The 27,216-nt window shown below is 44.3% G+C and overlaps 2 protein-coding genes across 6 annotated transcripts in view; one reads left to right on the forward strand and one right to left on the reverse strand.

The window, feature by feature from the left end:
* On the forward strand, window positions 1-16,332 carry REXO4 (REX4 homolog, 3'-5' exonuclease). The gene is made up of 9 exons (XM_081179240.1): window positions 1-127; window positions 2,096-2,359; window positions 3,748-4,109; window positions 5,207-5,356; window positions 8,413-8,606; window positions 9,762-9,850; window positions 10,540-10,614; window positions 13,218-13,292; window positions 14,480-16,332. The coding sequence occupies exons 2-9, from the start codon at window positions 2,135-2,137 to the stop codon at window positions 14,570-14,572; spliced, it is 1,263 nt and encodes a 420-aa protein (XP_081035366.1). The 5' UTR covers window positions 1-127; window positions 2,096-2,134; the 3' UTR covers window positions 14,573-16,332.
* Window positions 16,075-27,216, reverse strand: part of STKLD1 (serine/threonine kinase like domain containing 1) — a 27,639-nt gene continuing 16,497 nt past the window's right edge. For 4 of the 5 annotated variants that reach the window (XM_081179206.1, XM_081179204.1, XM_081179205.1 and 1 more), the window contains 9 exons: window positions 26,751-26,870; window positions 25,748-25,888; window positions 22,492-22,620; window positions 21,298-21,426; window positions 20,628-20,756; window positions 19,356-19,496; window positions 18,443-18,522; window positions 16,343-16,391; window positions 16,075-16,243 (listed from right to left, as the gene is read on the reverse strand). In XM_081179206.1, the coding sequence (XP_081035332.1) occupies window positions 16,230-16,243; window positions 16,343-16,391; window positions 18,443-18,522; window positions 19,356-19,496; window positions 20,628-20,756; window positions 21,298-21,426; window positions 22,492-22,620; window positions 25,748-25,888; window positions 26,751-26,870 (932 nt within the window). In that variant the 3' untranslated portion in view covers window positions 16,075-16,229. The remainder of the gene's footprint in view (window positions 16,244-16,342; window positions 16,392-18,442; window positions 18,523-19,355; window positions 19,497-20,627; window positions 20,757-21,297; window positions 21,427-22,491; window positions 22,621-25,747; window positions 25,889-26,750; window positions 26,871-27,216) is intronic. The other variant, XM_081179207.1, reaches the window with a different exon arrangement.

The following is a 27,216-nucleotide window of genomic DNA, read 5'->3' on the forward strand; positions in this document are numbered from 1 at the left end:
CACTTCCGGTTTCCGTCAGGCTTGGGAACTCGTTGCTTCTTCGGCAGGAGGCGTGTTACAGGAGCCGGAGCGCGTCGTTGCCACGTGCTGAGACCCGCGAGCCTCAAAGCCGGAGCCCGAGCGCTGGGTAAGTGGAGGGTCGAAGCACCTTGAGTTAAGTGATCTTTGTGCACGCTGCCTTACCTGAAAGATCATCATTATCATTATTATGAGTCATCTGGGAGAACTGAAGTTGTAAGAGGCAGGACGATTTGGGCAGGGAGGGGCTATTCCTTTAAAAACAAGAAAGTACTATATATACGTACTAGTGTGTGTGTGTGTGTGTGTGTGTGTGTGTATATATATATATATATATATAGGACGCCCCCTAAGTGATGCTGATTGCCTCCCAATATCCTAAATGCTCTGGTCTTCAGCTGTTGGGTTGGGACCCACTAGGTGGTTTCAACCTGATCCAAGGTGGGATACCTCTTCTAATGCATGCATTTCATGTGCAAAAGCACCTCCCACGTGCAATCTTTTCAGTGCTTTGCCACAGAATCTATTATTAATTGGTTAGTCACTTTATTTGGGACGGGGTGAGCTCCTGTTGCTCGGTCCCTGCTGCTGCCCACCTAGCAGTTCGAAAGCCCGTCAAAGTGCAAGTAGATAAATAGGTACTGCTCCGGCGAGAAGGTAAATGGCGTTTCCGCGTGCTGCTCTGGTTCGCCAGAAGCGGCTTAGTCATGCTGGCCACATGACCCGGAAGCTGTACGCTGGCTCCCTCGGCCAATAAAGCAAGATGAGCTCCACAACCCCAGAGTCGTCCGTGACTGGACCTAATGGTCAGGGGTCCGACCTTTACCTTTACCTTTATCTGGCCTATGGCAGCCAAAAGAAACTTACAACCAACCAGGATCTAGCAGAGCTATTGAGAAATGCTCTCTTCCCCCCACCCCCACCGCCAAGTGAACTAGGTGCACAGTTTTGCAGATTACAGGGAGTACAGCTTGGAGGCAGTAATGCTTCTGAATAGCGATTGCTTGAACTGCAGGAGGAGAGGGTGCTCCTGCTTGTGGGCTTTCCATTATGTATGTATGGTTGGTCACTGTGAGACTAGATCCCCTCCACTATGTTTTTAGTGGTTCATGTTTTTATCTGTAAGCCACCTTGAGTCCCATCGGAGAAAAGGACAGGGTATAAATAAATAAATAATATGGGTGGGCATTCGGCTTGATCTAGCAGGACTCTTATGTTCATATTCCAGATGCCAAGTTTCATATACAGTGGAATATTGGTTCCCGAACCCCTCCACTGTTCTCAAATGCCAAAAACCTGGAAGTAAATGCTTCTGTTTTCGAATGTTTTTCAGAACCCAAATGTGCAATGTGGTGTATGAGCATATCATTTGACATTCGTAGAGGGTTGGGTCTGCTTTGTCTCCTTTTGCTTCCAAAAATTGGTTTGAGGGGATCCAAGCAGGACTGTTAGGGTTATGGTCTTAGAATACTGGAATTTGTAGCCTATGAGGACAAATCTTAGCCTTTCCCCACAGGCTTTTCAGAGAAAAATGTAATTTAAAAATCCTTTAAAAAATCCTTAGGCTTCTTAGGTACGTATAGCCTAAGAAACATTTTAGCAATGTTTCACTCCCAATTGACATACAGTGGTAACTCGGGTTATGGAAGTAATCCATTTTGGGGGTCCATTCTCAACCCAAAATTTATGCAACTAGAGGCGTGCGCGGCGGTAGACTGCTTCTGTGCGTGCCGCTGAGACGTTCTGGTACTTCCAGGTTTGCCGCGGCTGTAAACTGGAGATTCCGTAACCTGGAGGTTACGCAACATGAGGTACCACTGTACATCATTGTCTTATCGCTCTGGCAGTCTTTTTAAAAGACAGATCTTAGGTTGTTTTGAAATGTGTAATTGATGAGCAAAGGGTATCAGTTTTTTTGTTTTTTTAGTGATTATATGACCACGTAGACTGCCTTTTGGACCATGGGGGGGAAATGAAATAACTAAATACATAAGATTATGTTGTTATTATTGTGGAGTGCCTAAATTTGTACTACATGGGTTATACATGGGTTATAAAGTTTGACTTTTTATTTCAGAAATGGTTGTGGTGAGAGGTCAGTGACTGTCATGTCAGGATGGCAAAAATTAGAACCAAAGAATCAAAAGTCCCAGCAGGCAACTCCACAAGTATATCAGAAAATTTAAAAAAACAACACAGGAAGGAGAAGAAGAAAACATTGTTTTGGAAAAAGAAAATCAAAGGGGCAAGGAAGAAAGCACAAAAGGATTCCAAAGCCATGGCAGATATGCCTCCGAAAAATCCTCAGGAAGTTTCGTGCAACTGGAAGGCCTTGCAGGAGGTATGACTGGACAATGGTTCTCTGTTTTCTATCTGTGAGCCTTTATCTTCTAGAGCAGGATGGTCCAACATGCAGCCACATGCGGCCCCAGAGGCTGTTTTTGGTGGTCTTTCAGCTCCCCATCCTCTACCTCAGCTGGAGCAGCGCAGACATGGTGGCGAATATGTGTGCTGTTTCTCCTCCTCCTCTTGCCGCTGCTGCAGGTGCTCTGTGTGGTGAACACAGGCCACCACTTGGACCTGCTTGGAGCGTGGCTGCGTCCCCAGAGAAGTGGGGGGTGTCTTTGTGTATCTTGTCTGTGTGTGTGTGGAATACTGTGTTTCAGTATGGAATACTTTGCTTTCTTTTTTTGCAATACAGAGAAGATTGAGCTTTTGGATGCACCAGTTGGTGGGGGAAGGAAAGGAATTTTGGTGCAGAGAAGTGTGGGGTGTGTGTGTGTCTGTGAACAAGCATTTTCGGACATGAACGTCATAAAGTCCAAAACTTGAAACAACTTAGCAGAGTTGCCTGCGGATGCCAACAACCAACCTCATCCAAATTGTGATGAATTCTATACCCCAGACATCCATTTGATGTCTGCGTTGTTAACGAACGTGCATACATATGTTTGTGCATTAGGTAAAGGTACCCCTGACCATTAGGTCCAGTCGTGGATGGGGTTGCGTGCTCATCTCGCTCTATAGTCCAAGGGAGCCAGTGTACAGCTTCCAAGTCATGTGGCCAGCATGACTAAGCCACTTCTGGCGAACCAGAGCAGCGCATGGAAATGCTGTTTACCTTCCCGCCGGAGCGGTACCTATTTATCTACTTGCACGTTGACGTGCTTTCGAACTGCTAGGTTGGCAGGAGCAGGGACCGAGCAACGGGAGCTCACCCCGTTGCAGGGATTTGAACTGCCGACCTTCCAGTCGGCAAGCCCTAGGCTCTGTGGTTTAGACCACAGCGCCATCCGCGTCCCCCTTGTGCATTAGATTTGTTTAATAAATAAATATGTTAAATCTGCTAATTGCCTATTTAATTAAATATATTAAATAATATTGACTATATTGCAAACACATTAATTTACATTATGGAAATTTAATTCATTGTGCAGCCCCCAGATTCTGTGTTGAAGTATGCTTGCGGCCCATTTGGTCTGAGACATTGCACCAACCTGTTCCAGAGGATATGACAATAGCTGCGTGTCTTGGTTGTGAAAGTCCTATGTTAAACCCTCACTTGGTCTTCTGTAGTTATTGTTAGCCTTCCTGGTGGAGATTACAGTGTGGTTGTTGAGGAGTGAGAGTGTTATGGGGACCAGATAGGAATCTGCTTGGGCTGAAGTCTCTGTTTGCCGACACCAAATTGGAATTGCGCTGATTTGCGTTTCTTGGTTTGTTTTTCAGCTTCTGAAACCAAAGGCTGCCATTCTGGATTCCGCTCTTACTGCCCCCAGCACACATTCCAAGGGCAAAAACAAATCCATAGAGGGAGGAGCTACCCTCAAAATGCCAAAGGTAAACGGAAGTGAGAGGATGCTGGCATCCAAGCCTCCAGAAAAGGCCAAGAAGAATCAGGCTGAACATTTTGCTCATCCAGTTTCTGCAAGCTCTGAAAAGCCTGTACATGGAAAGAACTCGCACCAGGCCCAGGAGGATGGAAAAGGGCCCAAGGGAGGCCATAGAAGGGGCAATGTTGAGAGGAACTATGGGGACATTAAAGAGAAAATAAGGAAAGCAGAAGAAGAAGTGGAACCAAAGCCAGCAGAGTAAGTCTTTTACAGCCTTGTGCTTAATGATTTTTAGGCAGAGCTGGCAAAAGAGCTCAGGTTTCTCAGCACCAGCTGCAGATGTATAGGCCCCTAGTTCCTTCATGCAGCACACAGTTAAACTGTGGAACTCCCTTCCACAGGAGGCAGTGATGGCCACCAACTTAATGACATTAAGAGAGGATTAGCCTTCTCCATGAATTTGTCTATCAATGGCTGCTAGTCAGGATGGCCATGCTCTTGTCTCCACATTTGGAGGCAGTAATGCTTCCAAATACAAGTTGCTGGAAATCACTCAAGGGGAGAGATGCCCTTGTGCTCAGTTCCTGTTTGCAGGAGTCCCATAGGCTTCTGGTTAGCCACTGTGGGAACAGGATCCTGAGCTAGATGAGCCATTGGTCTTCTTATCTTCCTGTGTAGGAGCTTAGCAACAGGCAGAACCAAAATAATTTCACTTGTAGCCACTTGTGAAACTACCTGCTGCATATTTCAGGTGGAGGTTGGGTGTATGTTTAAATTTGCAGATCAGTTGGGTAGCAACTCTTTAAGACACAGCAGTCCCACTGAGGTCAACATCTGATTTGCAGCGTTGAAATTTTTATGGGCATGTTCATCAAACATGTTTACATAGAATCTGTGCTGCATGGACCGATTCTATTACCAGTCACACTTTTTACAGACACTATGGACACCCCATTCAGATATGATCCATTCCCTGCCCTCGTTTTCCATACTACAAATAATTTTATACACTTCTATCATGTTGCTTCTTACTTGCCTCATCTCTAAACTTAAAAAGCCCCAAATGTTGTAACCTATACCTATAAGGAAGTTGCCTTATTAAATCTGAGTTACTTGAAGAAGATGCATCACGTTTATAGCTTACACTTAGGGAGGTATACAAAGGATTATGCCATTCTTATTCTCACAACAACCTTATAAGGTGGGCAAGGCTAAGTGATAAAGAGTGGCCCAAATGAGCTCCTTGGCTACATGGAAACATGAAATCACCCATCTTCATTGCAGCTGTTTGACTCTTCTGCCTGGTTAATACTTTGTGCATTTTTTGGTCACCTGTCTTTTGCTTTCCCTTCTAGTATCTGGTTTGATGATGTTGATCCTGATGATATCGAGGCAGCCATGGGTCCAGAAGCAGCAAAAATTGCCCGGAGAAATCTGGGCATACCAGAGGTCAGACCCCAGCAGTTAGCAGAAGAAACGCTGGTTAAAGAAAAGGCTTTTGAAGGGTAAGTGTTTCTCAGTAAAGCTAATACAGTGGTACCCCGCAAGACGAATGCCTCGCAAGACGGAAAACCCGCAAGACGAAAGGGTTTTCTGTTTTGGAGGCGCTTCGCAAGACGAATTTCCCTATGGGCTTGCTTCGCAAGACGAAAGCCCATAGGGAAATCTCCGGGGACCTGTTTTAAATTGCTGGCGGTCGGGAGCAAAGACTTTCGCCCACAGCCGGCCTTCAGAAGAGGTCCTGGACCTCTTCTGAAGGCCGGCGGGGGGCAAAAGTCTTTGCTCCCCCCCCCCCGCCTGCCTTCCCGGGACAGCGGAGACTTCTCCGCTGCCCCGGGCGATCTTAAAATGCTGGCGGGCGGGAGCGAAGCGTTCGCTGCCGACCCCCAGCATTTTAAAATCTCCCTGGGACAGCAGAGAAGTCTCTGCTGTCCCGGGCGATCTTAAAATGCTGGGGGTCGGCAGCGAACGCTTCGCTCCCGACCCCCAGCATTTTAAAATCTCCCCGGGACAGCAGAGATTTCTCTGCTGTCCCGGGGAGATTTTAAAATGCTGGGGGTCGGCAGCGAACGCTTCGCTCCCGCCCGCCAGCATTTTATTTTATTTTTTAAAATAATTTTTATTGGTTTTTCACCTTTTATAACAACATAACACACACAGAAAAGACAAGACAAAAACATATATAATTTCAGAAAATCCCACTTTCTTAACCTTGTTCCTTGACTTCCCCCCACCCCCCTTCATGCATCCCAATTTCCATAATTGTGTCAGCAAATTAAAATTTCTCCTCTTAACCATCTTAATATTACTTCTTTTGTAAAAAATAAGCTTTTTCTAAGTTGGACTCAAATTCCCTTCCATCGATTTCTCATTTTGTCTTAGATAAAAGTCATATTAACTAAACCCAAAAGTCCTGAGTGTTTTTAAAGTTCTACTCTTCCCTCCCTCCCATCCCCGGTTTTCGTCCCTTCCCCAATACATGTCCAAATAACAGTTCTTAGCCTGGATTCCTCACGTCCGAGGCTTTCAAGTCTCTTTCAGTCCCTCTCCGCCGGTCTTGTTGGTAGTCCTTTATGTTGGTCGTCGAATCTCGAAGGAGTTCTGTCCCCATCAAACCAGGTTCTCTTCCCACAAGGGCATTTAAAAACAGCTGCTGCAAAAGTTCCACAAGCCCTACATCTTCAGAGTCAGAGTGGAGGCCCCAATCATATTTCTTCTTTATTTTAAGTTCCTGTATTCCATATACTCCCGGGGCCTCCTCCTTCGTCTTTTGCATCTTTCGCAGATTTGTAGTCGATGTAATCCAAAAGTCACCTTGCTTATATTCCACTGGTGTAAGCTTCTGGTTGGTACTTTCCATATTTACTTTCTCTTTTCCTTGTTTAGTCTCCTCCACTTCTTGAGATATCATTTCCGGTTCAGCTGCAGATTCTTTCTCATTCAGGTCCTCAATACATTCAGCAGAGCTGCTTGTTCCAGAAGTCAAAGTCATGAGTTGTTTATTCATAGCCAGACTCTGCTCTTGTAAGATTCCCACCAAATGAAACATTCTTTCAATTTCCACTAGTAACTTTCCATCCACAGCCATTGTAATGTCACAGAATTCCCCCTAGAGGGAATCTGGTTACTTAATAATCTTTCTCCAACAAACCTCTGACTTGTTGTTACCTTGTTTCCAACGATTTTAGTTCAATTATAACTGATTTTAATCCAGAGGGATCTTAGATGACAATTTTTCAACTTTTAACTGTCCGTTTGACAGCTTTGACAGCTGTCAAACTCCGTATTCCTCTTCTGAAGGCTGGCAGTGGGAAGAAAAGCCCTTGTTCCCCCCCCCCCCAGCCTTCAGAAGAGGTCGGGGGACAGACTGTCCCCGGACCTGGTCTGAAGGAGGTTTCCCTAGGAACGCATTAATTGATTTTCAATGCATTCCTGTGGGAAACCGTGCTTCGCAAGACGAAAAACTCGCAAGAAGAAAAAACTTGCGGAGCGAATTAATTTCGTCTTGCGAGGCACCACTGTACTTAATAGCACGTGGCTTTGAACTGTTGCAGCAATATTAATTGAACATTAAACTGCCTTTGAATTGATGGATAAATAGATTCATTAACTACATCTTCATTTTATTAAAAGAAAATTCAACAGAGGAGCAGTATGAGACATTAAGAGCTTACGGTTTAATGGGGGAAATTCTGATTCTCACTGTTAAAAGAAAAAAACCAACATCTTCAATATTTTCTGTTTTGTGCCTGTTAACAGTTAATATGCTGGAACTAAAATAGCCTGGGAGTGAAAATGCACGCGCACAGAAACACCAGCATGCTCTTAACACACAGCACCACCATTTGAAAATTTGTCCTTGTCAATTTGTTGAAGAAGCACCTTACAAATTATTTCAGAATCCCATTATTACAAGCCTGGCCACTAGTAAAAGAGGATTTATTAAGAGGTTTAACTTTAAGTTAGTATTGATTCCCATGAAAAGATTGGCAAAGCAAATATGGCAAAAAACACATGGGAAAATTGACTAACAAAATAAGATTTCCACAATGTTTGAAGCATAAAGACTCTTGCAACTCTCTCTTCAGCTTTATCATGCATACGGCTTAAAATGAAAACAGAGGGAACACCCACCCCTATAAAACATTTTGGTAAAACATAAACTGTGTATTGCCTTCTATACAAATGGTTGTCTGGTACAGGAATTTACTACATTATTTGGATATTATTTTAGATGTAATGTCTTCTGTAGCGTGGGATATTTAATGTGTGTGCAATGTTGTTATATGTTATAACCTAATTTTTTGAAAATGCACCCACTAAATTAATTGGCTCCCCCCAATTAAAGCTTTCATTAATCAATTTTCCAGTCAGACCGATTTAACACTGCAGCTGCTTAGCTGTGCAGCCTGTTTTATGTTGGAAATAAGCTCTCTCCAGTTAGGGCCAAGTTCTGGGCAAAGAGCTCTTTAAATCCTTTCCCCAGAAACGTTGATGTCCTGTGGAGGCAGCTGGTAAGCAGCTGGTTAATATAATAATAAGGCTCTCTCCTTTTCGGCAGCCTAACCAAAGCTGTGGCCATGGACTGTGAAATGGTGGGCGTGGGACCCACAGGCAAAGACAGCATTGTGGCCCGTGTGTCCATTGTGAACCTCTTTGGCAAGTGCGTTTACGACAAGTATGTCAAGGCAATGGAAAAAGTGACAGACTACAGGACTGCCGTCAGTGGGATTCGGCCTGAAAACCTAAAGACAGGTTGGTGCTCTGTGGGTGTACTGATTTCATATTACAGTGGTACCTCGGGTTAAGTACTTAATTCGTTCCGGAGGTCCGTTCTTAACCTGAAACTGTTCTTAACCTGAAGCACCACTTTAGCTAATGGGGCTTCTGCTGCTGCTGCGCCGCCAGAGCACAATTTCTGTTCACATCCTGAAGCAAAGTTCTTAACCTGAGGTAATATTTCTGGGTTAGCGGAGTCTGTAACCTGAAGCGTATGTAACCCGAGGTACCACTGTATGACTGTAAGGAGCTGTATTTTGTTGAGTCAGGCCATATCTGTACTATACATTTAAAGCACCATTCTATGACTTTGAACAGTCATGGCTCCCCCCAAAAAATAAATCTTGGGAAGTGCAGTTTGTGCAAGCCACTGACAATTGTTAGGAGAGTCCCTGTTCCCCTCCCAGAACTGCAATTCCCAGAGTTCCCTGGGAAGAGGGATTGTTAACCACTTTGGGAATTGTAGTTCTCTGAGGGAATCAGAATAAGAGAATTGTAGAGTTGGAAGGAACCATGAAATGCCTGTTATTTTCAAAAAGGCCCAGATTGTCCCCCTCGCTAGCAATTGTTGCTGTCGATGATGGGTTCTGATCAGATTTCATTCTGGTGTAAACTCTGACCCATTGCTCCATATTTATTAACATTGAAGAAGATGATGATGTAAACCAGGGGTCAGCAAACATTTTTAGCAGGGGGCCGGTCCACTGTCCCTCAGACCTTGTGGGGGGGTTGGACTATATTTTGGAGGAAAAAATGAATGAATTCCTATGCCCCTCAAATAACCCAGAGATGCATTTTAAGTAAAAGGACACATCCTCATATAAAAACACACTGATTCCTGGACCATCCACGGGCCAGATTTAGAAAGCGATTGGGCCGGATCCGAACCCTGGGCCTTAGTTTGCCTACCCATGATGTAAACAATCTTTATACTTCACTCAGTCACAATTATGGTTAGTTACGGGTTTTTCTTCTGATTGATTTGTACATCGTGCTGACTTTACAGCTATGGTCTCAAAAATCAATACACATATATTAAAAGAAAGAAAGGCCCTTGTGTGGTGTTTTTCTGTGGACTCCTGTTGTGCTTTTGCTGAGAACATTTTTCTCTGTGTTTCTTTGGTTGTTCAGGTGAGGATTTTAAAATCGTTCAGGAGGAAGTGGCCAGCATCCTGCAAGGAAGGATCCTTGTTGGTCATGCTCTTCACAATGACTTAAAGGTACAGAGCCCTTAACTTTATTATTATTTTGTATTGAATTTTTTTATATATCTGTTTCTATGCTGCCCTTCATCAGGTGGTCACAGGGCAGTTTACAATAAAAGTTTTTTACAAAAAATATGTAGCATAGTAAAAAACAAAAATAATAATCCCTCCTCCACAATATTTTATATCCCACCTTTTTCTCCAAAAAGCTCGAGGTGGTGTACGTGGTTTTCCTCATTTAATCCCTACAACAATTCTGTGAAGTATGGTTAGGCTGAGAGAGGCAGCAACTAGCCCAATATCACAGTCATAAGCTTCATAGCTGACTGGGGATTTGAACCCTGGTATCCCAGGTCATAGTCTGACATGCTACCACTGCACCACACTGGCTCATTGTCTTTCAACCCTTGCCTTTCATTGTTGGTATTCAGAGACTTGCAACCAGTCTAGTTTTTCATCTGCTTCTCCCACCCCGAACTCAACCAGAGAGGCCATGCTTCCTCTCCTCTTGAGGACTCCCACTCTGAGATGTCCTATGCTGGGCTGTGATTGTTCTCTTGTCAGCTGAAGTTTGAATTGCAATTTGCAAGCCCAGTTGCTTCTCACTCAGGTTACCTGTTCACGTTTCAACTGTGCGTGCTACTCCGATGTCTCGATTACACCGTGAGCAATGTTCACAGTGGAAACCTTTTGACTGTTTTCAGATCTTGTTCCTTGACCACCCCAAGAAGAGAATCCGGGATACACAAAGATACAAGCCTTTCAAACAAGAAGTCCAGGTAGGAACTGAGAGACACCCCCCTCTCCCATCTCAAATCAACGGACTCTACATTGGGGTTGGGAACCTCCGCCCTATGGGCTGGTCTTGGCCCAATAGGGGGTTTCACCTGTAAATCCTGATGAGTGGGGGAGGAGGGAGGGCTCAATCTTGCTGAGTGCTGCTTCCTGTGTGCATTCCCTGCAAACATTGCGCTGGTGAAGCAGACTCCTCTCACTACCGTGGGCCAACTTTGACAGCTGATCATGATTGCCCACCTATTATTCACCTGACAGCACGTTTGACAGTGCACGGGCCCCCCCACCTGTCAAAAGCAGGCTTTCAGTGTGGGGGGTGAGATAAAGATCTGGCCCACTGGGCCAAAAAAGGTTCCCCTCTCCTTTAAATTGAAAAGTATGGAGGCTACTAGAACTTGGGGCCGTTGATCATTCCGCTGCCATTTTCCTTCTGGACAAGTTTTATTGGTCTGGCAGCTCTACTTAGGCAAATCTTCTGGTCCAAGTGTCGGCTGTTACGTCACTTTTATATTGGAATATATAATTGGTGGTATTATTATTATTGCAATTTTGAATGATTGGATTGGATTTGTCATTAATTGGAGGATTCTGTTGAAAATGAATAAAAATTATTTACAAAAAAGAGAGAGAGAGAGAGAATCAGGACTTGGAAGATAAACCACTAATTGGATTTTTCTTAGGAGCAGCATGTGGTTATAGCCACATTCAGGAAGGACTTGAAAGGTGCAGATTAGAATGCTTGGTACAAAAGATTATAGCATATTGGACTTGGGAAAAATTGACTTATTACCGTACCTTTCCGTCTATAAGATGCCCCCATGGATTAGACGCCCCCTATTTTGGGGGACTCAAATTTCAGAAAAAGGGGGAAAGATGACTCCGCTTTTTTGCGGAGGATTGCCCAAGGTTTTACAGCTGGGGGGAGGGATTGCCAAAAATCGCTCATACGCAGCATCCATGCTGACCATTGCCGGCAGCTGCCAATCGCCCACTTGCCACAGCGACAGCCAATCGCAAACAGACCCTTCCTCAGCAAAAAATCTCTTACCCGATTGAGAAAAGCTGTCCACTGGCAATTGCACGTGTCACAGAACAGCAGCCGCCAATCGCGGCAGCAACTGCCAATCCACAGCAGTGTTTGTTGCAGAAACCAATCACCAACCCAATTAGAGAAGCAGCAGCCAATCCAAAGCAGCCCTTCTAGCAGCCAACAATTGTCGCTGACAAGCTCCTGCTCACAGCTGCAGCCAATCACCCATCCACCCCATTCACTATCCATGTATATGTTTTTAAACAAAATTTAGAGTAAAAAAACCTTGTCTTATACAGTGGTACCTCGCAAGACGAACGTCTCGCAAGACGGAAAACCCGCTAGACGAAAGGGTTTTCCATTTTGGAGGTGCTTCGCAAGATGAATTTCCCTATGGGCTTGCTTCGCAAGACGACAGCCCATAGGGAAATATCCGGGACAGCGGGGAAGCGCAGCGCGTCTTCCCCACTGTCCTCGGACCTCCTCCGAAGCCGGGCGGTGGGGCGGGAAGCCTCCTCCCACCGCCGCCCGGCTTCGGAGCATCGTTCCGAAGCCGGGCGGCGGGGAGGGAACACCTTCTGAAGGCGGGCAGGGGGCGAAAGTCTTTGTTCCCCCCTGCCTGCCTTCCCGGGAGAGCGGAGAAACACGGCGCGTTTCTCCGCTGTCCCGGAGGGTTTTTGAAGGCAGGCGGGGGGAGCAAAGACTTTCGCCCCCCGCCCGCCTTCAGAAGAGGTCCAGGACCTCTTCTGAAGGCTGGCGGGGGGCAAAAGTCTTTGTCCCCCCTGCCTGCCTTCCCAGGGGCTTTTAAATCGCCCCAGACAGCGGAGAAGTCCTCCGCTGTCCCGGGGCGATTTTAAAATGCCGCCCGCCAGCATTTTAAGATCGCCCGGACAGGGGAGAAGTCCTCCGCTGTCCCGGGGTTTTTTAAAATGCTGGGGGTGGGAAGAAAAGCCCTTGTCCCCCCCCCCCAGCCTTCAGAAGAGGTCCGGGGACAGACTGTCCCCGGACCTGGTCTGAAGGCGGTTTCCCTAGGAATGCATTAATTGATTTTCAATGCATTCCTATGGGAAACCGTGCATCGCAAGACGAAAAACTCGCAAGACGAAGAGACTTGCGGAACGAATTAATTTCGTCTTGCGAGGCACCACTGTACATGGAAAAGTATGGTAATTGACAAATGGACAGAATTAAAGATAGGCAAGAGGAAAAAAGCACAAATATACTTTGTGGGAGAAGGGTGGAGCTTTGTTTCATTTACAAATACCAGAAGTGGATTCCTGCATTTCAGGGTAGCAAGTAAAAAGGCATTGTCCAGCTGTGTGCTTTTTAGGTTTTATTTAACAGACATAAGGGAGATTTGTGCATCATCCATTAATGCAAATGGTCAAGACCAAAGCAGATTGGCTTTTGTGGTAATCTTGGATCTCTTGAGGTTTCTCAACAATTAAACCTGTCAGGATTTGTTAGTGTAGGCCAAATTGTTGGTGGCCTCACAGCAACACAAAGAAATCAAGCACAGTACCTCCTCTTCAAACCATGATTTCTCCTTTCATATAGAGTGGGAGGCCATCTTTGAAGCTGCTCTGTGAGAAACTGCTGAATGTGAAGGTGCAAGCTTTGGAACACAGTTCAGTAGGTATTCTTTCATTAGGTTCTGGTTGCAAGTAACATATTATTCCGGGCTCAGAAAGGAAATAATAGAGAAATGTATTCTATTTTACTGGGGAGCTAGCTCTTGTTTAACCCTGGGCTATCTCCTAATTGGTTATATTTCCTTTTCTAAGAAATTACAACTTTTAATAAATTCTTACTGGTACACTGGCCATCACTTCTTAACACTGCTAACTCCCCCCGCCCTATATCTAACCCACTTTACTTAAGCTTTACCGAAATGGAACACCTTATGTTTCTAGCTTATTTTTTTGCTAAAATGTGAAAACTGATCATGTTACTTTTTTTCTTCCTTAGTAGTGTCAAAGAGACTTTACAGTGCAGTTTCAGGCATGTATACTCAGCAGTAAACGCCCATGTCCACTCAGATGTAAGGCTGATTGGGTTCAATATATCTTACACCCAGGAAATTGCATATAGGATTGCAACTTAAGTGTCCCAACAGTTTTCTATGCCATTTCCACAAATGATGTGTTTGAATCTTAAAATAAAGATGAGTTCACACATGTACTTGTCACGTATCGACTGATAATTTGCATATATAACACAGCCATCAAAATACAAATGCCTCAGAGAGAGCTTTTATATGATCTCAAAGACTATGCTTTTTAATGGGGAGGACCATAGCTCAGTGGTAGAGCATCTCATTTGAATGTAGAAGGGCCCAGGTATCATCCCATGCAGGACTAAGAAAATGTTCTTTGTCTGAAACCCTGGAGAGCCACTGCCTGTTAGCTGAGACAATACTGAGCTAGATGGGCCAATGGTCTGACTCAGTATAAGGCGGCTTCTTATGTTCCTATTAAGTTTTTATATTTCTGTCCCACCTTTCTTTTTCAAATGAAAACCAAAGTAGTTAATGCAAGCCTTATGAAATGCTTTTTGTCCTCCTCATGTGATGTGGCTGTTTGCTGGTAGAATGTGCAATGTACCAGCCTTCCAAATCAGGGGAAGGGTTATAATTTTGTCATTTAAGCTGCTCATTGTTGTTTGTAGAAATGTGAGAGTAATTGGGGAACAACCAGGAGTTACATCATTCCTGCAGTCAGGTCACTTGGCAAGATTTCATCCTGTTGATTCCATCACTTGACACAAAGTCAACTAATTCATTGTATCCTAAACTTGTTGCTCATTTCTCTCTCTCTCAGATTCAGGATGCCCAAGCAGCCATGAGGCTGTACATGATGGCGAGGAAGCAGTGGGAAGCCTCGCTCAAAGAAAAATCAAAGACCAAGAAATAATAAATCTGAGTATCTCTGGATGTGTCCTGCTTGCTGTACTGCCCAGCACTGACTGAGTAAAAATATCAGTTGTCCTACTGGCCTTTCCCCTTGGACCCTTTTGTTTGCTCTTGGTCAGCTACCATACAAAAATTACTCCCAAGTTATTCAGTTATGAAACCCTTCTATTTGCTTCTGCAACTGACAGCTTCCTGGAGCCTCTCTCTCATAAGCTTGGGACACAGTGAAACACAATTATTTCCTTAACTGTAGAAGAAGAAGAAGAGTTTGGACTTGATATCCCGCCTTTCACTCCCTTTAAGGAGTCTCAAAGCGGCTAACAATCTCCTTTCCCCTCCTCCCCCACAACAAACACTCTGTGAGGTGAGTGGGGCTGAGAGACTTCAGGGAAGTGTGACTAGCCCAAGGTGACCCAGCAGCTGCATGTGGAGGAGCGGGGAATTGAACCCGGTTCGCCAGATGACAAGTCCACCACTCTTAACCATTACACCACACTGGCTCTGGTTGCCTTCAGATTTGCTATTTGATATACCATTCAAAGATAGCACAAGCCCAATAACCAAACTAGTGCGTCACCTGCCACTCCGAGGAAGTCTATGATTTCTCTTCATAAATGCTCTGAAGAGAAACAGCTATCTCTACCCATAACCCCACTTTTGAAGATAGTGTCTTTGTTTGCACATAGAGCTGACTGTACTATCATATTGAAAATATATGAACATTTCGCCAACTCTACATACCATTGAGCTCCTGTTGAGATAAATCAGGTTCCTGCTTTCAAACAGGCTGTTGAAATTAGACAACTTGTTCCCCCCTAAAGTGAAACATGAGCCAGCCAAAATGTTGACATGGCTTATGTACCAGCAGATGGGAACCAACAAGGCCCAGGGCATTGTTGCTGGACAATGAATGAATCGTTTGAAAGGTGAACAGCTGTAACAAGTACACCTCTGGCATCAGTTTGGTGAACATACAAAGCTGTCAGAAGTTAAGAGAGGAGCTCGGAGCCATTGGCCTGAGTGCCAGAGGAAATCCATATAAACTTCAAAATCTATGCAAACTTGTATATTTGTAAGCTGGAAGCATAATAAGCCATGAAAAGAGAGGCACTTCATGATTCTGGTGACAACTGCTTGTAAACACTGATAATCAGTTGGCTTACAATTCCTTTCAGGTTGCCAGCTGCTTTCTCTCACTAGCATCCAGAGAACTAGTTCTGCAGGCAGAAAGGGGAGCTTTAGGCATGATTTCTTGCTCTTAAAATAGCAGTGTTCTCCACTGTGTATGGCAAGCTGCTTTTGAAAGGGGTGAGTTTCAAGAGCAAGTAAAAATAAAATATATGGATCAGCAAAAATCCCCCAAATTCATTGGATTAGTTAAATATCTACATCTGAAGCTGAATACCTCTGCAACACCACAGACAAGGGACAAAGTAGATGATGCCTTGATTGGATTTCCTAATTTTTAAAATAGCATTGACTACCAAACTGAAGGACCACATATTCTCATCTGGTATTCATATTTATTGACTGTTTTGTAAAACAAAAGTGTATAGAAGGTTTAAGATTTCCCTGAAATATGGCAGGTTCCTTGAATGCTGTTGCTGACTTACAAATAGTGCAAAGAAGCAATCTTCTAGAGTGAGACTTGTCTCATTTCAGGCAAGGAGCCCTGCAGGTAGGGGTAAAAGATACATGCTTTAAAGAATACTTCCGAAGATTCAGAGCTTTCAAAATAAAGAGCTGATGTTTGTGTTTTGATATCATTTACCTTTTTTCTGCAGTTTAGAGAGTGCCTTTTCTGCTAGAGCAACTATTTCCTGGTTGGGGAAATAAGCAAGTTTCAGATGCCAGTTTTTGTTTTGTTTTTTAAACTTCTTTTAATTAAGGTAGCTCCTTTTTTATGCCAGTCCTCCTATGACTCTTTCAGATGTATGCTGTTTCCCTTTAAAGCTTGACAATTAAAACTAATGAATGCAAGATTGAAGTACTGAGTCAAAGGCCACATTTGTACCCTGCATTTAAAGCACAACAGTGCCACTTTAAATAGTCATGGCTTCCCCCAAAGAATCCTGGCAAATGCAGTTAGTTAAGGGTGCTGCAAGTTGTTAGGAGTCCCCTTTTCCTCTCTCAGAGTGGTTCAGCAGTCAGTCCCTCTGAAAGAGCAATAGGAATATCCTAACAACTCTCAGCACCCTTAACCAGCTACAGTCGCCAGGATTCTTTGGGAGAAGCCATGGATGTTTAAAGTGGCATTGTAATGCTTTAAATACAGGGTGTTTTTAAATACATCTTGTTTATTAAACAAGATGCCAGGGGCGTCCTACCCATAGAGGCTAGTGGTGCAGGGTGCCAAGTTCTGGAGGGCACCAGGGAAGAGGTGGAAGCTGGACACGGCGCCTCCTGGCATCAGCTCGCTGCCCTCACTTGACTCCGCCATGCTGTGCCAAAGCAGCGCTGCACCCGGAGCCTCCGTCTGCTGTGGCCACCATGGCACGAAGCGGTCAGCTGAGCCGGGAGGAGCCACGTCTAGCCTCCGCCTCTTCCCCACTGGAAGAGCCGTCCTCCAGCCACTGCCTGCCTCCTCCAGCCCCGCTGACAGCGCTGTCCTCCCTAAAAAAACGGGGGGGGGGCGGAGGGAGCTTTGCACCACGGTGCCAGATATGCTTAAGACAGCCCTGCAAGATGCCCTCAGTGGTACCCTGTTTGTTTGTTCCTGACACACTCTAATTCCTTCACTTGTTTTCTCCTTCTGGACCCAATCCATGCAGCCATTCAGTGATGTAGCATAAGGCAAGATGCTGCTGTGTCTCCTTTCTCTTCTCTTGCTGCTTGACATGCTTAGAGAGGGCAAGTGAAGAACTCCCTGGGCTTACTACTGTTTTGTTACATTTCTACACAGCTCTTTGACCATTTAGGGATGCGGCCATGGTTCAGTGGTGTTTGTTGATTTAATGTTTTTATCTCCCAACTTTCTCCCAAGTTGGGATTTAAGGTAGCTTCCAACCTTTAAATCACCATTATAAAATGCAAAGTTAATAAAAACAAACTACTTAAAAATCATAGGTAAAATACATCAAAACATGTGTAGAAGCAGCAATAAAATTAGGTTTGCCCAGACAGCAGCCCAGCAATCAGCATTGTCTGCGCCTGTGTTTCTAAAGGTCTGTCTGAATAGAAATTCATTAACTTGCCAGTGGAGGGATAAAAAAAGGGAGCCACTCTAACCTCTTGGAAGGGAATTCCACAATGTGTAAATCTCATGTCACCACTAGCCATGCTCCTGATGTTGATGAGACTAAGAGAAGGTGCTCACCTGAGGATCTTAGCACCTAGGCAAGTTCATAAGGGGAGTTAATATCTGTCAGGTACTGGGCCAAAGCCATATAGGTAGACCACCTTGCTTTGAATGCAAAGGGCCCCAGGTTCAATCCCGGCATTTCCAGGTGGGCCTGAAACCTGAAGAGCCACTGCCAAATCTGTGGACAATACAGAGCTTAGATGGATATCAATGGTATTAACTGTAGCTTCCTGTGTTTCCTAAGTCCCTCAGGGCAGTTTTCAAAAATAAGCAAAATGCACCATTCAGTAGGCTTTGCAGCTAAAAAGGTAGGCCCTCCTGAAGGGATGTGAGCCTTAGGTGCACAACAAGACCAAGCCCTAGAGCCAGTCCTATAAGATACTGACTTTAAACAGCTGAGGAACAGAAGGCAACTTCCAATCTTTTTAGTTTATTATTTTTAGCCCAGTGGCTTTGTTGTAGGCCAGATGCTATTATTTGTATTATCCCTTCTAGGTAGCTATAGAAAAGACAGGGCTTCTTACTGAAGCGTCAAGGTTGTCCACTGTAATCTCTAGTATCCTTGCTTACCAGACTAGATGTAAACCGGTTCTTCATTTCAGTCAGCATCTCAGTAATGTGCTGGGAAACCATCTCCAAAACTATTTCCTCTGCATTTCAAAGAAAGGGAAGAATCAAGCCTTGTTATGCAGTGAGCATTACTAATTAATTTCCCTGCCTGTTGTTTGACCTTCCTCAACAATGGTGGCATCCTATGATATCAGATATGTAGTGGGTAAAGGGCCATAGCTAAGTGACAGAGAATCTGCTTTGCATGCAGAACACCCTAAGTTCAATCCTTACTGGCATCTCCCGGTAGGGCTGGGAGAGACTGCTGTCTGAAGTCATGGAGTGCTTCTGACAGTCAGTGTGGACAATACAGTATATAGACCCCAGTAGCCTGACTGGAAGCTGCAACAATTGCGCTAGTGGAAGCTTGTTATGCAGCAAATTGTGTAAGCAGGTTGCTGTAGCCTTGTGCAATCTATTGCCCAACAGTGTTCCACTGGCACAAAACATTTTGCCTGTGGAACACATATACCACTAACTGGGTTGTATCCAATGCTAGTCCTGCTCAGAGTAGGCCCATTGAAAGTAATAAACATGAATGACTTGGGTCCATTGATTTCAGAGGGTCTACTCACTAAGTAAAACTTAGTTGAATACAACCCAGAGACTTTTAACTGGTTGCTACATTTGATACAACCCTTAGTGTTTTAGATTTTTAGTGCACTCCATCCCTCAAGGTTTGGAGTAAAAAATCATCCTCGTTGGGTTTGCTTGTGAGGGAGGTTGGTAATTCATTAACCATTTTCACTTGCTCAAGGCTATCTTGAAAGTCCTTGTTTAAACATGGATTGGAACCCAAGGCCCAGATCCTTCTCCCCACCCCCTATTGGTTTGCAGAGCACACAGGCTAGGATTCCAAAGAAGACAGACTTGCCATATTTAAACATCTCATTAATCAAGATGCAAATGTTTTCCACAACTTCAGGATCCTCACGGTGGAGCTCATAGCAGTCTTTGAGCAGGACAATCCCGTTGCCCTTCTCATCGGTTACTATGAACCGGAAACCACACAACTCTGGAAAAAGGGAGACAGTTTGTTAATCAGAAGGTTCCTGACCACCACCAGTCTTCCTCTGCAAACAATCTGTTGCCCACCTGCAATGTGGTGAAAGCTGAACCACTCTGACTTGTGAGTGCTCAGGCACAACCTTGCCATGCTCTGCATCTATTAGCACTGGCTTGTGTTCCTCTGGGTGCCTTAAGAAATAGTTACTGGTAGCATTTGATGGCTTGGCAATGATTGTGTGGGACCACTGATTATTTTCATTAATTGGTTGTTTTAAAATCATAGCCCTCCGTAGCAATAAATAAATATCTAGGTATATATTAAAAATACAGCATAAACACAGCCAGCAATCTGATGTGTAAAATATAATTTAATCTAGACCAATCCCAAAAGTTTGGATGCCTGCAAAAGTTCGGGATTGTTTATCTTCATGTAATCAATAAAACAGTAACCAGTCATCTGTAAATGAGCCTTTGCACCTCTGTCTTTTACATAGTTGTATGTTCTTTGTCCAGGACGCGGGTGGTGCTGTGGGTAAAACCTCAGTGCCTAGGACTTGCCGATCACATGGTTGGCGGTTCGAATCCCCGCGGCGGGGTGAGCTCCCGTCTTTCAGTCCCAGCTCCTGCCCACATAGCAGTTCGAAAGCACCCCTAAGTGCAAGTAGATAAATAGGGACCGCTTTATAGCGGGAAGGTAAACGGCGTTTCCGTGTGCTGCGCTGGTGCTGGCTCGCCAGAGCAGCGATGTCACGCTGGCCACGTGACCCGGAAGTGTCTTCGAACGGCGCCGGCTCACGGCCTCTAGAGCGAGATGAACACGCAACCCCAGAGTCGGACACGACTGGCCCACACGGGCAGGGGTACCTTTACCTTTTTATGTTCTTTGTCAACATCTCAGGGCAGAATGCCAAACCCCTTTAAGCCATCTCCAAATCTTTCCAAAGCATCTACTGGCAATAACAACTAGTCTATCAACCCTATCCACATCTCACTCAGAAAGTCCTGTATGTTTCAATTGCATTATTCTGAATCATTGCACTGGTGCAGCGACTTGCACAGCAGCTCGTAGGATTCCACAGTTAATGTGCCAAGTGGTGCTGGCCACAAATGTTGCCCAACCCATTATATAGGCTATTACCAGATGTCCTCAAGAGGCTTGCCAATGCCAGACAGGCGTTCTTTGCCAGCACTGGCCTTTCAGGATGTTTCCGGAGAGCCTCCAGGATAAGCAAGGAATAGGGTTCGTAATTAACTTCATCTATACAACCTGGCGAGGAAAGGGGGGAGGAATCCGGTTAAGCAAATGCCATTTTGATGACTCCCCACCCCTAACTTTGCTCCAAAGATGGGTGAAGAACTGTTAGGGTGTGTTGTTCCTGGTCTACATGAAATAATCAGAGAATGGGAATGTACAATATGGCTTTTCTCTTTCAATTTTAAAGCTTCTAGCTGCAGGAGACAATTCTTTCTCCACTGATCATCTGCTGACGAATATTTAAGCAATCATTGTGGAATTACTCCACATTGGAGACTCTTCTGGAGTGTGCTTTAGAACGTACAGCTCGGTTTTGCATGGGTGTGTGTGTGTGTCTAGGGAGGCCTTTTTTGGGTCTAGCTAATTAGCACTGCCTTGGAAATGGGCACTGAGGGAAGATCAATCATGCGGAGCAAGTTGCCCACCATTGCCAATCTTGGTTGAGAAGCGTGCTTGTAAGCTGTACTTTGAAATAATACCCACCGTCCCCAGATGGGGGAAGTTAAGCTCCTCTGTCCCACTACTATGGATGAAGCAGATCTTGAAAGCTCACCGTGGAGAGAAAGAGCCCAGAAAGCGCAGCATGCCGCCTCAGCCACTTCCACATCCTCAAGGTGCATGTGAAGGATTATAGAGACAACCTCAATAGCATACTTCAGGGGGCTTTCAGCCACATTGGTTGCTGCAACAGAAGAAGGCAATACCGTATGAGGTAGCAAATAGATGACTGGCTTTTACAGCCTGCTCCTTCCCTAAAGCTCTTGGGTGGGCAACGGTAAAATGAAGTGAATACGTAAGCTTGGGGCTGCTAAAGATCTGTGTGCACTGAGGGAAGACAGAACCAAGGGAACCCGGACCAAGGGAGCACACATGCCATCAGCTCTCAGCTGGCGTGAATGGATACCATCGGTCTTCATTATCTATGTTTAGTGTTTAAACTTACTACTGAACCAGGTTCAATGTTCTTGTATTAATTTACAAAGACCTGAACAAATTAGGTCTACAGTACCTCAGGGGTCACCTGAACCCTTCCATCTCAGCTTGATCACTTAAATGATCTGCAGGGGCATCAATGATTGCCAAATGAGCCTCAACAACTAGGGGGACAACAAGAAACCAAGCCTATAGTGTCATTGGGCCAATCCTGTAGAATATTCTCTGACAATAAAGATTCAGCAGGCGCCTTCTGTTTCAATTCTTAAATACCTGCTGAAAATGTCTGTTGTACACCAGGCCTAGGCAGGCAATTAAGAATATATCCTTCTACAATGGTTAACTGATGTCTGTTTTTAACTTTTTATGGTTCTTATTGTATAGTTTTATAATTTTATTGCTGCAATGTGCTTTGTTTTTTTATGACACGATAGTATAAATAAAAATATATAAACCCAATAAATAAATAATAAGCAAAATATGTTTAAACACTTGCACCCTATCTTTCCATATTGACTTGAAAACCCAATGCAATTTAGGCAATGGATTAGAATGAGCAGATGAAAAACAGAGCAGGTTTTTTTTTATTACAAGGGGGGGGGGGGGGAGCCTTGAAAATGAAAGAGTCAGGTGTAACAAAGGCCCAAGAAAAGCCCTTTAAGCAGATCTGCTCCCTTGCTTCTGATTTTACTCAGGGCACACAAGTTATGACCACCAACATTTTCTGCCAGAGAGATCTGAGCAAGTCAACAAATTTAGGAAGCATTTTTCCCAACTGGAGAAGCCAACACGTGTTGCACATACAGATACCTACCATGTACTACCAGACTCCAAATAACCCCACAGCAAGCAAGGCAGATCTCTTTGTTCTGGGCAAAGTTACCCAGAATGGTCAGGATGTCTGTGAAGACACCAACTTTCCTCAGGGTCTGAGCTGCAACTTCTGAGAAGCAAAGGGGAAAGCATTTTAATGGACAGTGGCTGTAACTGCACAAAGGCACTTGGATAACTACACTAGTTCTTTTTTGCACTCAGCGAATTGATAACAGCATGAAATGTAAGTTTTAAAAACATAACGAAAGATAGGGATCCCAATGTTATTTGACAATAACATAAGGCTTTCCACCTTTTCCTGTTCTATCTACTGGTACTTCAGCAGTTCATAAACCTTTCTTTATCCCCATAGAACACTTGAAATTGTGCAGGGGCTTAGTGGATTACTTAATGAATTTCTGTCTATAGTGGCCACTATAATGCTGCTGTACATGCTAGATGCTGTATGGTGTTTATTACTTCCTTTAATTTATTATCTATTGCCTTTAATTGTGTACCATAAAATTCAAATTGCAATACAATAAAACACAGTGCTAAGAAATAAAAACGGCAATTAAAATGCAATTAAAAATCAACACAAATACTGAATGTGATGGATGTGCCCTCTTCTGCCTTCAACCACAAATCCACAAGCATATGGAGGACTATCTGAATGAACAGTAGATCGTTGGCCACAGCTTCGGAGAGCCTGACCTAGTTATATTTTTTAATTGCTAACACCCAATAACTTTACACACACACCTTTTTTTTCTGAGACTGGAATTTGAATAGAGGAAGGTTCAAGGCAAAGTAATATCTATCCATTGACTCAGTTCCATGAAAGGAAAAATGCCAGTTAATTTATATTTTTTTTAAAAAAATTAAATTTCTATACCGCCGTTCATCTGAGGATCATAGGGCAGTTTACAATATAAAACACAAAAATACATAATATATTAACAAACAAAACCAATAACCTTCCCTGGTTTAGATGGCCACATTTTAAAAAGCCTGCGGGGGGGGGGGGGAGGAATGTTTTTGCCTGGCATCTAAAGTTATATAACAAAGGCACCAGATGAGCCTCCCAGTGGAGAGCATTCCACAAATGATGAGCTATCACAGAAAAAGCCTGTTTTCATGTTGCCTCCCTCCATAGGACCAATCAGACTGAAGCATTTTGGATCCTATTCAACTCAGTACATAACAATACCTCTTGTAGGGGCACACAAAGGGGCACATGAAGAAGCACCATAGATGATAATCACAGGTTCTGGGTCAGTTCATATGGGGAGAGGTGGTCCTTGAGATAATTGCAATTCTAAGTCATTTGAGGCTTTATAGGTGAAGCCAATGCTTTAAATGGGATCTGGAAACTGAATAGCAGACAGGGCAGATAGGTCAGGATTGGCTCAAACTGTCTTGCCCTGGTGAGCAAGCTGGCTGCTGAATTATGCACCAGCTAAACTTTCTGAACTGTCTTCAGAGGCAGCTCTACATGCAACACATTGCAGTAATCTAACCTAAAGGTTACCAGATGTAAGCGACAGAAGTTAAGCTATCCCTGTCTAGACTGGGGCACAGCTGGGTCACCTGCCAAAGCTAATGGAGGGAATTCTGCACCATTGAGACCACCTGAGCCTCAACCAAAAGATTTAGAAGTACTCCCAAGCTGTGTACCAGTTCATTCAGAGCCAATGTAACCTGGTCAAGAGCAGGCAACCTCTCATCCATCTGATTTGGCAAACCACCCACTATGCCTCAGTCTTATCTGGATTGAGATTCAGCTTGTTTGCTCTCAGCCAGTCCATTACCCAGGCAAGTTAAGAGTTATTTGGCTTTCTTTCCTCAGTATGAAGAGAAATGGGGGCTTTGGCAAAGTTCTCCATAGAAGCATCACAGCTACTGACTCACATTGGTCTGTATCTTGCCTCACATAAGGCAGGGGTGGGGAACCTCAGGCCTGCGGTCCAGATGCGGCCCTCCAAGCATTTCTATTTGGCCCCTGGGGTTCTCCCCAGGCCACACCCCTCACCAGCCCTGCTTTGCACCCTCCCTGAGTGTTTTTGTCTGGCTGGAATGTGCCCTTGGAACTCTGATAATGCTTCTAGCATGCTTGGATGAAAGCTGGAGAAACGTGTGTGTGTGTGTGTGTGTGTGTGTGTGTGTGTGTGTGTGTGTGTAGAAATGCTGCCCCTGTTCACAGCATCTGCCACCAGTATATGGCCCCAGAAGGGAAAGCAGCCCTCAGGCTAAAAAAAGGTTCCTCACTCTAGACATATCGTGTGTGCAGCTGAGATTTCCAACTAAGGGCCTGTCCATACCTCCATTTGTCATGTGCCTAGAAAGCACAGGTCAGAGCAGTGTTCCGCTTGTCCCATGCTTTCTAGGCATGGGTCTAAGTGGCTTTCCCTTTGCCCCACCATTTTCACCAGGAAAACCTACTCTATACTGCTGGATCAGAGCAAATATCAATCCACAGAAAAGCCAATTGACTGATGTTTACTCCGATTCAGCAGTAAAGAGTGTGTTTTACCAGCAGAAAGTGGTGGGAAAAGCAGAAGCATGTGCAAGCCCTAAGCATCTGTTGCTGTTTACACAAGGGTGTGGGGTACTTTAAAATGCCCTTTGCCTCTTCCTTGGCTCAAGTGAGAGTCCGGTTAGAGAACCCTCAAGCCACTAGCTGTTTATCCCTAAAACAAAAAAAGCTGCCTTCTCACTTACCATCAAGGCAGACTTTGAGGAAGCAGCTCAGGTCCCCTGAGCAAGAGGGTCCCCAAACATAGCAGGGCTGGCTGTGTCTACATTTTGTAATGAGTGAAATAACACATTACTATCCTGGGCTTTGTCAGCAAACACTGATCATGTACACACTATATATTTAAAGCACAGGACTTCCAAAAAAGGATCCTGGGAAGTATAACTCTTTACAAAATCACAGAATTGGAGAGTTGGAAGGGACCACAAGGATCATTTAGTTCAAACCCTTGTGTTGCAGGAATATTTTGCCCAACATGGGTGCTAGAAATTATAGCTCCATGAGGGGCAAACTAAAATTCCCAGGATTCTTTGGGGGGAAGCCATGACTGTTAAAGTCCTGTAAATGTGCTTTAAATATATAGTGTGAGTGCAACCATTATTCCATTACTTACCAGGCTCCACGTCCAAGCTCACCACTGCTTTCTGGAGTAAAGGCAGAGTTACAGTGCTAAACAGGATACTGCTTTGAACTAGGGCAGCATCTGGTCTATTGTACCCACCATTAGTCGACATCATCATGAACAATGTGCAAATCATCCAGATCAACTCTTTGTTGTTGAAATGAATTCTCATGGAGGCTAACAGGCAATCGAGTATGTTTTCGGAGGCTAGGAATTCAATATTCAGGTTCTGCCTCATGGCTGCCAAAAGCAGAACATAAAGCAAGGAGGCATTAGATGCTTTAGATGCTCATTCCAGCATCTTATCACAAAGGTGCCAATAAAAAAGTGATGGTGACTGGTGCCTATTAGGACAGGGTGTAAGGCAGGGAGGCCAGCAATAGGGGGAGCCACGGCCAATGACAAGCAGAGTCAACTCATTCCATCTGCCTCCATGCTGAATTTGGTAATTTCTTATAAACCACTTAGAGGTTTTACTATAATCAAGCAGTCTATATGTTTTGTTAAATAAAGAAAACGGCAACACTCAGACTTTGAAGGAAGTTGCTGGCAGACAGGGCCACCCCCCCAGGACATATCAGAAGAAAGAAGAAAGGCAGGTGGGGGCTAGCTGAAGGGCAGATTGAAGTTGGTGATGCAGTGCTCCATTCGTCACAGTGGGCCAGCCTCCACTGCTAAGAGAACATCTCTTGCTACATGGATACAAGACTGGATTCAGGAACAGTCTCTGGCCTGGTTCACACATAATACTAAACCATAGCCAATGTTAACCATAGTGAAAGCTGAGGTGTCTGGCAGATGAGCACTTAAACTTGGTTTATTACATTGTCTGTGCCCCTCCCGCTTTTAAAGAGACACAAATCAGAAGAGCCACTTTGTAGCTTTGGGGCAAGTCAACATCTAACAGCTAAAAAAAGAGGTCAAGGAACATGGTAAGAAGTAGATTAAAGCAAGTTCAACTTAGGTGAAAGAAGATGATAAGAACAGCAAGACACTCTGCCAATAATTTGAGACCTCTGAGTATAAGGCGGTATATAAATTCAATAAATAAATAAATTTCATAAAATCGGTATGGAACTCAAACATTGCTCATCACCCTTACCTCTGCTAGTGATTTCAATCAGCAAAGAATATCCAGCTAACTGTACCTCAGGAGAATCAATATGATTCTTCATTGCAGAGGTAACAAGCTCCGTTATTCCAAAGAAGACTTTTAGACTGGCTGTGGGGAAGAAACAGAAGCTATCATTATTATTATTTTAATCTGTTACTGCTCTTCCCTTATAGTTTTAATTTTTTTAATTTTCTTTGCATGGATGCTGGGAAATGCAAATATGTGGATGTGGACAGAGGATGATGGCCTACAGCACTTCTTCTTTAGGGGTTGCCACTTTGCCGTATGACCTGGGAGCAGTGACTATCAGCGTGGCTGCAGAACTTACAAGGTACTGCATAGCAGCTGCATAAGGCTGGCAAAGCTGCTTTCTGCAGGAACTGACTGTACGATTGAGTTACCCCATGGGAAACATAGATGTACAGCCAATCCAGCCAAGTATAACCAAAATGGT

Source organism: Podarcis bocagei, assembly GCF_964188305.1.
Source record: "Podarcis bocagei genome assembly, chromosome: Z".
NCBI lineage: Eukaryota > Metazoa > Chordata > Lepidosauria > Squamata > Lacertidae > Podarcis > Podarcis bocagei.

Excerpts from the sequence above, each read along its gene's own strand:
- REXO4 (XM_081179240.1), top strand. The coding sequence starts at position 2,135 with ATGGCAAAAATTAGAACCAAAGAATCAAAAGTCCCAGCAGGCAACTCC. Across the intron at positions 5,357-8,412 it reads AAAGAAAAGGCTTTTGAAGG|CCTAACCAAAGCTGTGGCCA; the intron begins GTAAGTGTTTCT and ends CCTTTTCGGCAG. Across the intron at positions 13,293-14,479 it reads AAGCTTTGGAACACAGTTCA|ATTCAGGATGCCCAAGCAGC; the intron begins GTAGGTATTCTT and ends TCTCTCTCTCAG.